The 13157-nt window shown below is 37.6% G+C and overlaps 1 protein-coding gene across 2 annotated transcripts in view; it reads right to left on the bottom strand.

Moving 5' to 3' along the window:
- CPED1 (cadherin like and PC-esterase domain containing 1) overlaps nt 1-8391 on the bottom strand; it is a 112489-nt gene extending 104098 nt beyond the window's left edge. The window contains exons 1-2 of one of the 2 annotated variants that reach the window (XR_015750268.1): nt 8253-8390; nt 7295-7752 (exon numbers count right to left, since the gene is read on the bottom strand). Coding sequence is in view for 1 of the 2 variants with exons in the window: in XM_026669072.2 (XP_026524857.1) it covers nt 7295-7546 (252 nt within the window). In the remaining variant the exon portion in view is untranslated. Of the gene's footprint in view, nt 1-7294; nt 7753-8252 lie in introns of both variants that reach the window. The other variant, XM_026669072.2, reaches the window with a different exon arrangement.
- Nucleotides 8392-13157: the final 4766 nt, after the last annotated feature.

Below are 13157 nucleotides of genomic sequence, written 5' to 3'. Positions count from 1 at the left end.
CTAGAAGAAAAAAAGGGTTACATTCAAGCTATCAGCCGCATTCAGTTTAGAAGTTTTAGGAGTGATCAAGATAATTTTTGGAAAACAAACTAAATTGTGAGTTACCATAATCAGCTGTGTCAAGACTCAGTTGGCAGGGCCACCCTTGTCATTAAGCAAAAGAAAGAAGCTGTTTTATTCAGCAAATGCTGGCAGTGGGATGTTCAAGGAGAAACCTGTGCATTACATGGCCTCCCTGTGCTCTGAACTAGCCTGTTGCCTTCACATATTAATGTTGAAGAAATATGTAGTTATCAGTCTACTCAATGTAAAGAAATCTGAAACAAGAAAGTGGAAAGTGGAATACATAACTATAAATGGTTGATTAATTTGTATCTATATGCAACATAAATTATTGCTTGGGGTATAAAAAAAAGTAAGCAAAAAAGGTCAACTAGTTCAGTGGCCCCCCAACCTTTTTTGTACCACGGACCGGTACAAAACGTACAAAATGATCCACGGACCGGTACCGGCATCAGCATGCATGACCAAGGCAAGGCGAGCCGAGTGACCGGCCAGCCAGCCGTCCCCCGCTTCTCCCCACCACCTTCAACTCCTCCTTTGTACCTTCTCGCGGTCGATGGGCTTTTCGGGCTCTTTCTTAATCTCCTCCTGAGTAACGCGAGATTCCACCGGGACAGCTCTTCGTTCGAAGCCGCCCTCCCCTTCGACAAAACTAAGCACCCAAACGCCGCTTTCCAACCGACGACCGACAAGCTCACCCAGAAGCACTTTCTCAAGCGCCGTCGAAACAAGATGGCGGCGCCCAAGCAAAATAGGCGGCCCGGTACAAATTGATCCACGGACCGGTACCGGTCCGGGGCCCGGTGGTTGTGGACCCCTGAACTAGTTAACAGTATTTAGTTTGAGGAAAGAGGTGGTGGCTCATCTGAAGAGATAGGAAATAATATGAATATTTCTCAGACATACTTCTTTGCATTATTACGAGCATTTCCCTACAGTCTCCCAACATGGTCTTGTGGATGTAGTTTATCCGTTTTAATACTTTTACGCTTCCTGTATTTCTAGAAATAAGTGAATTTCCTTTTTTGTTGTTCCTGTTTTCTGAAAGCTATTTAAAAGCATGTTAGCTTTTTAGGTCTGTAGTATTTTTGTTTGGGAAGGAGTGGGCTTTGGACTGAAATGACTGGAATGTTCCTGTGTTTCTCATTGTTTGCTGCCTTAATAGAGAGCAGGCCACAAAAAAAATCAGAAGATATGCTTTGATTACAGCCACATTAAAGGAGGCTGAGCAATTCACAGTCAGATCTGCTGTAGTTTGCTTCAGAGGAAGACTGTCACTGAAGCTGAAACGTCGTCCTTGGTTCACTTATTTCCAGTGCATGCATACTGCAGTTCGTGATATTGCCAGTTGTGATCAGCTTTCCACTCTCAGACTGCCTCCAGGTGTGAGAAGGCTAAAGCTGCCAAAATTCTCAGACATGTGATTATAAATCAGTATAAAACGCAGGATCTTTTCCTAAAGCATATTTTTAGAATCAAAGTTTCTTCCAGAGGAAAAAATACTGGTAAAATTGCAATCGAAATTACTTCACTGCAGTTTCCTTGCACCAAAACAAAATAATTTGCCATTTATTCATAATCTATTTTTAATTTATTAATTTATAATTTATTCATAATAATTAATTTATTCATAATAGCCATAATTCATAATCAGAATGGGCTCTCTTAACTAGCTCCAAGTTTTCCTTTCATTTCTTATCTCCAGGTTAAATAATTTGCATCTCCTTCTATCCATTTATAGGAAAGTGTGCTAGATAAGGATAATTATAAATATGAATTGCAGTTAATCATGGTTTAATCATCTTGAGATTAGAATTCTTGATATGTAATACATGAGCATGCCCAGTGGTGTTATGTTTACAGAGAATGCCAAAGAATCCAATGGTTTTGGAGCATGCAAGGGAATATGCTCTGGGACTTAGAAAAGAAAAAAAAAAAAGGATCATCAGTGAAAGCACTAGAATAGACCAAACTTCCTTATAATATTCTAGAAATCAGATAAAATGATACAAATGGACATTTGGGAGGCCAGGAAATGAAAATAAATAAAAGTTGTAAAAATTTTACTTTGTAAATTGGTAATTTAAGTGGATTTGATTTAAAAATGCTGATTCTGATTAAAATTCTGATTAAGAGGTAAATGTCACATTTTGGCTACACAGTATCAGTTAAATTTTATAATTGGAGTTTGTACTTACACATGCATTTTTAAACTGAGGGATTTTATTAGTAGTTTGTTTGCTCTGGGGGTTCTGAAAATAATGTGTGTACGTATGCATATTTGTGCATGTCTATATACAAATACTTTATTTGTGTGTGTGTATGTGTGTATTGCTACTGAATTATGATTATAAGATTGTCATAATTACACACTACACTTTAAAATGTTGGAACACCAAAGATAAGATTCTTCTAATACCCGTTTTTCAAGCTTTTGTTATGTTGTTTCATTGAGTCATAGCTGAGCCCTGGTGTCTTCAGGGACCGAAACTGTTCAAGTGCTACTGTCATCTGCCACATGCCCAAGCCCTTCTGGTGCATCTCTGTAATGTCTACTATTCCAATATCCACTTTGGGCGCTGTCAGCTCTTTCTTCTTTTTCTGTCCATCTTACTCAGCAAGACAATTTTTCCATAAATGCTTTAGCCCTCATGATGTGGCCAAAATATGATAGTTATTGTTTTGGGATACTTGCTTTCACTAAACAATTCAGGCTTGATTTCCCGTAATACTTAACCGTTGGCCCTGATTGTTGTCCCCAATGCCACAATTCAAAGTATTTTTCCTCTCCTTTTTCCTCAAATTTCATCTCTCACATCCATTCACCATAATAAGGAAGACCACTGAGTGAACCATTGTGATTTTTATCATGATTCAAACGTCACAATCCCTCAATTCCTTTTTGCCTATGATTATATTCTGAATCTATTTTGCACAACGCCATCTATGTCAATTCTGGGGCCTAAAAAAAAAAATTGTCATTTTTCAACCGCTTCTATAACCACATTATCTTAACTTAAATTCTTCTATTTTTCTAGTAGCCATAATTTCTGTTTTCTTGATGAAAGGGAGCTCAAATTTTCACTCTTTCGTTTTACTTTTAGGACGATCATTTTTAGGTCTTCTTCCATTCCTGCAATCAAGATAATGTCATTTGCATGTTTCAAGTCATGGACATTTCTTTTGATTTTGATCCCACTTTAAATTTTCTAGCCATGCAGTCCTTATGATGTTTGTAGATAGAACAAATATGATGATAGAATGCAGCCCTATGTGACAGTAAACCAGTAAATCAGTAAACCATTCAGCAAATTCTGTTCGCAGTGTTGCTTCCTGGTTGCAGTGGAATTTTCTTATCAGAAAAGTTGGATTTTTTAGTATATCTATTGCTTTGAGAAAGTCTATTTCTTCAATTATCAATACTATCAGATGCTTTGGAGTAGTCTAGGAAACTATACTTCCTTGTGATAGGTTATGATCCCAGAATCTTGCAATCCTGATTATACTTTTTCTCCCACATCTCTTATATCCCAGGGAATCAGGAAAGCACAACCCTGAACCACTTCCTAATCCTGTCACCCTTCCAAGGACTTAAGGAATGCATCTGTTCTTTTTATTAACAGAATAGCTTATGAATATTTGTTTCAAGGCATCTCCTTAATTCTACACTAATATTATACGACCTTGGCTCCTCCTGAAACCTACAATCATCTCTCTATCCATACAGCACTATAATCTGTTCTAGCTGATATTGTTGTTGATATTGTTCACAATTTTTGTGATATTGGGATTCTTATGCTATAATTTGAGCATTTCTTTCAAGCAATTTTTAAGGAATTTGAGCTATGTGTATATGTGTGTGTATTCCAATCTGCTTTTTCTTCCCATATTTGCACTGTCAAAGATCATCAGAAGCAGCAGCTCTTATGTATTTGTGAGGTACCTGGGCAAAAGAACATCTGGGTTCTCCTGTTTTTATAACCTCTTAGCCCCTAAAAACACACACAAAGGTTTGCTGTTTTAACATAGTACCTACATTGCCATCGGCCTCCCAGGCAGTCAAGCTAGCCAACGGAGAAAAATGGACATGACTGCCTTTGTAATGTTATAGGCAAGCAGATAACATGCTGCCTTGAAAGAGTGCAGTTAGTGGAACAAATCTCAGCATTTCCTTAGCTTTGTTGTTGATCTTGGAATGTTTCCAAATGGGAACTAGATCTCTATTCTGGTCCTATCCATCATTCTTAATTCTAATGATGCTGCCACAACTAGTCCAGAAAATCATAAGAATAAACTAGGAAACAAGAGTCATCCCCATTTCTCATCAGAGCTTTTTTTAAGTTATGGGAAACTTCTGACATTACATTCCCTTACATTTTTAAAACACATAAACAGGGGTAAGATAAACATCTGAATATGATTTTAATCATAGAAAGGTAGATGCAAAAGTAAACATTTGAAATCTAGCAAAGTCCCTGGAAGATTTATTTGATATAGATTAAATATTATAAACTTTTATAATTTTTAAAAAGGTTTTCTACTTTGAAACAATTATTATGAAAATCATTCTTAAGGAAGTTTCTAATAATAAATAAACTACGTTACTAAAAGGCAACCTGAATTTTATCTTATACGAAGATGGATTGTAAAGGAAGGAAATAGGTATTTAGGAATGATAGGAGTTATTTTACTTGTGGCACAGGATTGCTTATAATAAGAACAAACTTGCCCAGAGGACATTTAATTTAAAAGGCTGTCTGTGCATTTCATAACTTCATCTTCCAGAGATTTAACACTAATGCAATTGTGACAGCTGATGCCACAACCAAAATAGCTTGTGCAATTGTAAATACACTTTATGAAAAACTAACAAATACAGTACATATTTCAGTACAAACATTTGATCATTTCTTGTACGAAGGATATATAAATAAAACAGAATGATGTAAAAAAATTGGCAATTGGTTGTAAGGCAGCCAGGATAAAGCAAGGTTAAAACACAAGTGCTTAAATTTGTATCATATTTTCTTTTTTTTTCCTTTTCCATTATTTACTAAAAGCATGTATATCTTTAAAAGTCTTTAGATATCTATACACATAGATGGGAGGTCAGGAACTTACATTAATTATCTTCAGGGATTTGACTGAAGCAGGCCATCTGAGTTTGGTTAAACTTCTATCAAGTTTCAATCTTGGTTTGTTTGTTTGTTTGTTTGTTTTTCCTGCTCAGGACAACAAACATATCCCACACACCTTTGGCCTCCTATTTTTCCCACGACAACAACCCTGTGAGGTGGGTTGAGCCAAGACAGCAACTCTCCCAAAGTCACTCACCTGGCTTTTTTTAATGTTCTTACCAAATGGTGAGGTGAAAACTTGTTAAAAAATTTAGAATTAATGTGTAGCAGACATTAGCATCTGAATAATGCCCAGTTTTGTGGTGTTGGGGTTATATATGGAATTCTGGGAGTTATGATGGTACTGTCAAAAAATGGCTGCCATTGCAGACCCCACACATTTATACAAACTTATACATTGATTGTCACAGTGGGGCTGATATTTTATCACTCTTTTTTTCCCAAACATTGGTGAGATTTCCCTCCACAATCCCCTCTCGTCTCCAAATAGCTTTGCTTTGGGATTTTCTGGGTGGAGGGCCATGTGAAAGCAAAACATCGCCCCCACCCCCCCCATCATTTTCATTTTCCAAGAATGCATTTAGCATGCACTTAAGTTCTGGTACTTCATTGAAAATGAAGATTATGACAGAAGTGAGTGGAAAGCAATGCAGAGCACTTGTTTGCAGATTCTTAGTCAAAATGTGCTTTTCCCAAGATCCTTCAGCAGTTGTGGAGATTTTGAAAAAGATACAGTAGTACTGAGATACTACGGTACGCTTTGAAGCATTTTAGCCTTCTACTCGGGAGCCCTGCTTAGCTCTTGTGAATACTAGTTTCTTATGTACTAAGTTTAATTACATTAATCCAACAAAGTAGGAAGGAGGTTGACCAACTGTTGAGGTGGCACTACCAAACAAAAAACAACCAATTTGTGCCAGCACCAACGAATAACTCAAGTCTGCACATATTATAAATAAGCCTTTTTACAGGTTTTTATAGCATGAAAAGGGGACAGAATTCTATAACTGGGTGCTTTCAAAATGTGTTGGGATTGTAAATGTCATCGGCCCTAGTGACAATGAATATAGGAAGGCACAATGACTATAGGAAGGTACGGTTGGAGAAAATTATATGCCATAATACATTTACAAAGAAGGGATTACAACCCTCAGATATTTGCTAAAATCCCAGCTTTAAAAATAAACAATTGGTATTTTCCAGATGGGTTGGAATTCCAAGGTTGAAAATCCTATGAATTGTATTCCAATACTTAAGAGTTCACAAAGTTGGGGAATGATGGTATAAAACAAATCAGTAACGATACCCACCTAAATCCAAGCATAGACTGTTACAAATTGCAAAAAAGCAGAGAGGATTTAACCACCTCAAGGCTCTAAGGATAAACCTAAACACATTTACGAATTCACTACTGAATGAATGCATACTGGATATCAATATGAGTTACCAGTTTGTTGACTGAAAAGAAAATATTTTCCCTAGAAATTCCATTTCAGTAGCTCTCATGAGTTGGGCAAGCTTTGAAAAGTCTAGAAAAATACCAGAAGTTATTGTCAAAGGTGATGAGGATTATTTCTTTCTGGGATAGAAGACAGAATAATATTGTGTACACTCTGATGAGTGCTATTGCTCCTTTCAAATCTGTCTACGCATTAATCCTTATCTCTTTATTCTTACTGCCTTTCTAATCATCATCTTCTTCATTGAATCTTAGAATCAAAATAATATATAAATGCAATTTTTTTTCTGGGCTTTAATCATATCACCTTTGATCCTGAGTTATGCAATGTGGAACAACGTAAGCACCAATTTGCACAGAGATGGTTACAACATTATATTCCATCTTCCCATCTTTTTCTATGTTGCTTTTTATTATTCCATTATTCCATTCCATTAGGATAGTGATGCTTCAATTCCAGGGAATCATCGTTGGCTCACCTTCCTGTAGGCTGTGCAACTAGAGCAAGGAATTCAATCAAAGCACACCACTATTTCCATTTCCCTGACATGTGATTTAGGAAGCAAAAGTTAATTTTAACTGCAAGTCTGGCTTATCAACAGTGTTTATTTGAAACTTGTAGAATCTCTCTTACCTCCTTCTGCCCCCTTTGTTTGTTAGAAGGAAGGAAGCAACTGACTCGCCTGGCAAGGACTTGGTGCGTCTGATGTGGCACCTCAACTGCTTTGTTGAGCAGCAGTCCCTGGCCACTTGTAGGAATTGTTGGTCTCTTGGATCTTAAAGGCATCAGGGTCTGGTAGAAGAGATAGGCAGCCAGAACCAGCACCATCAGGAATGGGCGAAAACGACACCATCTCCGGCCAGGCACAATCTGCCGGCAAGCCATGGCACCTCAGATCTGTTTGTCCCATTTCCACATGATAGGGGCTGCTTTCCAGTCTGGCTGCTTTCCACCAGCATGAAAGAAAAGCAGAAAGGGATGTTTTCTGTACTCAAGTTCTCTCTCCATCACTTCTGGACTTGAGTTCTTCCATGACATCAGCAGGCAAGAAATGAGAGGCCCCCAGCAGAGAAAGGCAAGCAATGTCCGATCTGGAAGAAACAATGGGATTGACCGAAAGAGTGAGAGACCAAAAGAAGTAACATATAAACAGTGTGGATTGGAAATGAACACACATTAAGTTTCCAAGTATTGCAAACAGAAGAAATGTGACCGTTCAAAGCAAAACTCCATTGCACAAATACCCAGGAAAGGACCAACCGAGCAGTTACATTCAAAAAAAGATATATTGGCTAAAAACTGCAATGGGCTTTGCACATAAAGCTGAAAAATACAAAGGCTTTTCTAGCAGGACTCTTCTTCTCCTCCCTCCCCTTCCAATTCCTCTCCCGATAGGTTCTTTAAAAAAAAAAATCATTTCCTTCATCTTTTAAATTGCCTTTTTCCTGTCAGAAAACATACACAGCCTTCCCTCCCTGCAGAGTTTTTAACAGAGCAAAAAGCCTAGTTTTTGCTCGGTCGGATTTCTTTTCTCTCTCTCTCTCTCTTTTTCCTCCATTGTCTTTTGGAGTTCAAAGTCATGTTTACTTACTCAGTTCTTCACCCTGTCAGACGTTTTCCATTCTCCTCTAACGGGTTGCTGATTAAAACCACTCCAACAGCCCAGGCTCATGACTTCAGCTCATCTCCACACACGCACACAGCACTCCATCTGAACTCCGTTGGACCACAGACATATAAATAAAAACCAGGACTGCCCGGAGGGGTGGGGTTAAGTTTACCAAGCTCTGAAAAATCTCTCCATCTGGGGACTGTACTGGATCGTAGAAACAGTTTACTTTTGCCTCCCACATGTTGCTTTTCAGCACTGTAAGAACTTCAGATCTGCACATAAGTTACAAAAAAAGTGAGACAGAGGAATGAATGCAAGCACTATGGCAAATGTTAAATTAAGAAACGAAGTAGCTCTGGGCTTGACAAAACCTCTTCAGGGTGTTCCACTTTATTTGCGAAACATACAGAAGAAGGGGTATGAGAAAAGATTAATTATGTGGTCTGAGGCATCCTTGGGTTTATAGCACCACTTATTGTAATTCTGTGCAGCTAAAAGTTAGCAGACCAATAGCTGACTTTAAGAACAGGGAGAAAAAAAAAGAAAAAAAACAACAAAATTAAAACTTTTGAGTTGGGCTTGAGTCCTGGCAACTTCTTCTTCTGGTAAATCTCTGTGATTTTCCTGGCAACAGATTTTAGAAGTGGTTTGCCCTTGCCTTCTTCATTGGACTGAGAGAGAGGGACTGGCTCAAAGTCACCCAGCTGGCTTTTGTGCCCAAGGAATGACTAAAATTCACAATCTCCTAATTTCTAGCCTGATGCCTTTAACCACTACATCAAACTTGCCCTCCTAGCTGACTGTAAACCATAGTAAAAGCAAACAAGCCCACATACAACTATTATAGAAATTTCAGGAGCATTTAGCAGGAAACCTCACTCCCTCCTTCTGCCACAGATCATTATTTTCCCCCTCTTTTTAATATTACTGGTGAAAAATGTTTTCTTTCCTGGAACCTAGCTAAAAGATGATGGGCTAGTCAGAAAAAGTGGATCCTGGGGAGCAGGCAGGACATGGTAAGATTATGTGGTAATCTCCCCAAGCTCTCCATTCTAGCGGCTTTCTTCTTAATTGAGACAATATGGGACAATTCTTCTCCACATTTGCCAAATGTTTTCCCCTCTCCCCCTCTATCTTCTTTAGATAGTATAACTAAAGGCCACTCCCTTTCGTTCTGTTTCTCATTCGCCTATAGTAGTTTTCCAGAATGGGTCAACTCTCCACAACAAATTCTCCACAGCAAATCTTGCCACAGAACTCACTGGCCAGGTCGCTGCGGGACAACCCATTGCAGGACAATTCAACAAATACCCAAGGTTCCATGAATTTTTTTTTGGAAAAATACTTTATTAGTTTTACCTTTAAAAGAACAACACAACTACAAATTATGTACAACAAAAAGAAAAATAGGCCTTGGCATAGACCAAGAGGGAGAGAGAGGAAAGCCTAAGAGAGGGGAAAGGGAAGAGTAAGGGAGGGGAAGGATAGAGTAGGGAAAACAGTTAAAATAAAACCGTATTTTGTGACTGTCTGTAAGATCCTTTCTTCTTCAAAAGTATCATCGGCGGTGCTTTTCTTTATCTCTGCTTCGAGGCCCTCGGCCATAATTTTCCTAGAGATGATCTATCTTTGGTTTAGCCAATTATACAAAGGATTCCAATTGTTGTAATATGATGAGGATTCTTTATTTTTAGTGCTTGGGTTAGTTTGTCCATTTCGGCGCATTGTAAAATTTTCTGAATAACCATATGTTCAGAGGGAATGGAAGATAATTTCCAGCACTGGGCAAATGCCAGTCTGGCTGCGGTTAAGATACGAATTACAATATACTTGATTTTTGGGTATTTGTTTATCGAAAATTCCTAGGAATTTCTAGGAATTTTCGGTTCCATGAATTTTGACGGAACCATGGCCAATAATAATAAAATAAATTTAATCCAGAAATATAGAAGTGACAATAATTTCAATAAAAATGTGGTCACCAATGATAAAAGTACTGAATGAAGCTATTAATGCAGTTTTGAGTTATCCCACAGCGAATTGGCAATGGTGAGTTACCCTACAGCCTTGTTTCTGATGGCTCTGGAAAGTTTTGCATATGTAAGAGACATGTAGATAATGTATATTGTTATTATTTATTCTTTTGCCTTTTTATCTCTTGCCAATTGGACAAGTCTAACTTTCCCCTTTGGCCTGTCTTTTCCCTGTTTTGCTAGATAACGGTTTTGATATTTGATAAAATTATATAAACACCAACCTTTATTTTTGGTAGAAAATCTGAGTGGTCTGTGTGCTGTGACCAGGAAATAGGGAATGACTAGGCATATACTGGGTGCAAATTAAATTGGAAATTGCTATGGAATTTTCCATTTTGAAAACATTTTTGGTTGTCTTGGAAACTTTTTTCCCAAAGTTCTAATTCAATCTGATGGAAAGAGAATAATTTCAAAACATCTTCAAAAATTTGGAGGATTTTTTCCCCCTTTCCATAATTATAAGGTGATCAAGGGATAGATGTGAATGCATCATCCTGCCTTGTGATCTTTCTCAAGCTACAATTAAGTACCAATGGAAAGACTTCCTCTTCCTACGATACTTTTTCAAATCAGAAATCCAAAAGGCAACATGAGACGTTGCATGGTATTGCATAATTAGTGTAATTAAAAGCAGCAGCAACTAGCCCCTCTCTTTCCTTTAATAACTAGTAGTGCTCACCGCTGCTACACAACTACAACCTAAACTTAAAAGCGTTGCCAACTTGAAAAGTTAAAAATGTTCTGAAAATTAGGTACCCCCAAAGCCCATTCAGGACACCGAGGAACATATTTGGTCATGGGTGTGATCAATGTCCATGGTGGTCCTTAATAAGACTTTTGACCACCTAAATCTGATTGTACCAGGTCAGATTTGGGAGGAGAAACCCTTATAATTCTGACAGCTCTCCTTGCCTGGGCAGTCTAGAAAACAAGAATCGCGGCCATGTAGAACTTTTCTATCAACTGTGATAGGCATCCCTGAAACCAGAGTTAAGATATCTTAACTCTTAAAAATCATATTTTTGGACCTTACTGGAATATTTTAATAATACACCATTTGTTCCTACTAAAATGAGGGGATCATAAATTATTGACTACTCCATTAAGTAGTGGCTTCTCTACAGAGGCAGCCTCAAACCATGGTGGCAGTAGGACAGCCAACAGGTCAGAAGCAGAAAGCCAGTAAAAGAAACGTTTAGTTCTAATAGCGAATGAGATGAAGTTCTAGACTTGTATCGCCATATCAAGTCATGCTCCAATTGCAACGGATGTTTCGAGAAATCTGAATGTCAGCTTACTAAAGAGTTTCTCAAAATCAGGTTACTTGGTTTCTCAGATGAACTTCTAAAGCAGGGGTGTCCAACCTTGGCAACTTTTAAGACTTGTGGACTTCAACTCCCAGAATTCCTCAGCCAGTCTTAAAGTTGCCAAGGTTGGACACCCCTACTCTAGAGGCCTCATTTTTGTAGTTTTTTTATATTTTAAAATAAGCCTAGCTCATTTGAGACTATTCTACACTTATTTACGAGAATCAACTTTCAAAATTGCATTTTACATGCCATTCTGGAATTGACCTGTTATCATATTACAATTTTTGTGTATAAACCTACTGTTCATACTTTCTGTTCATGTCTCATCACTGCTAACAATGACTTTATCCATATATATGAAGTTGTTTCTCTGCAGAAACAGGCAATGATACAATCATCATCGACGCCAGAATATCAAACATTTCTGTATCATTAGTGGGGTTGACTTGCATGTAAGGAGGCAGAGAATCAGAATTCAAATTTCCTTCTGATCACAATATTAGACTTCACAGCAGCCAAGGTTGTCAAGAGGAACCCCTAGTGGCTGCAGCAGAAATTCTAGCCACATCTTGCTTAGATGGGTGGTGGGAATCTATTATATTCCTAAACTTTATTGCTAAACTGTAACTCTTGAGATTGTGCAAGTTCTATTTAAAAGGGAAAGCTGGAATTGTTTAGTCTTTGAAAATGTCTGCTTATATGAGTAAAATGGGTTAAAATATGCTCTGACATTCATACTTCCAGCATACCTACTTAGAAGATGCAATTATTATAATAAATGTTGTCCTCACTATATGAAAAAACTATTTCATTTAGAGAAATGGGCACACTTATTTATACATGTGACTCACAAAAAGTAACAATATAAAACTATGTACCTTAATCCACCAAACCTTTTTTCAATTATTGTCGTTGATCTATCTTTAGCAAGTTACTAGTAAAAGAACTTGTATTTTACATTTAATTCCAGAAAAACTAGACACAAAAAAATTCTATAGCAGAAAACAGTAATAAAAACAGAAGAGATGAATATACCGAAAGGAAAACATAGAGCCTCATGGAGTCTTAAAATACCCTGTTTTAATTTGACATGAAATACCCTAATGTAAACACTTCCAATTCCTGAAAATAAAGCCTCATTGCTCACCTTTATCCATGATAACTGGTATGAATTTGAATCCAATATATAGAGTCCTGGGTTTGCTTATCTCTAGAACAAGACTTGTAATTTTCCAACGTCCAATGTAATTGTAACTATGTTTGAATGCCACTTGTAAGGAAAATGTAGTTCTATAAGCTTATGGGGGTCATTTGCAAGCAGACTAAATCCAATTTTGGCTTCCACCTGCTGCACAACCAATAAAGTGGTTTCATATTACTTTTCGGAAGATACTCTTAAAAACTATTACAAGACAACTAAGAAGCTTCAGCTAGAAGGCACTCTGCTCCATGCATCCCACGCAAGATGGATCATGAAATTGTTGGGCAGACTAAGGGCGAGCATTAAAGAGGTAAAAAAATTTTTTGCAAGCGTTGAG

Source organism: Notechis scutatus, chromosome 6 (genome assembly GCF_049901735.1).
Source record: "Notechis scutatus isolate UNSWTSFEM ecotype Mainland chromosome 6, rNotScu1.2, whole genome shotgun sequence".
NCBI classification, from domain to species: domain Eukaryota; kingdom Metazoa; phylum Chordata; class Lepidosauria; order Squamata; family Elapidae; genus Notechis; species Notechis scutatus.
The sequence above is the reverse complement of the archived record's forward strand: the minus strand, read 5'-3'. Positions and strand labels throughout refer to the sequence as shown.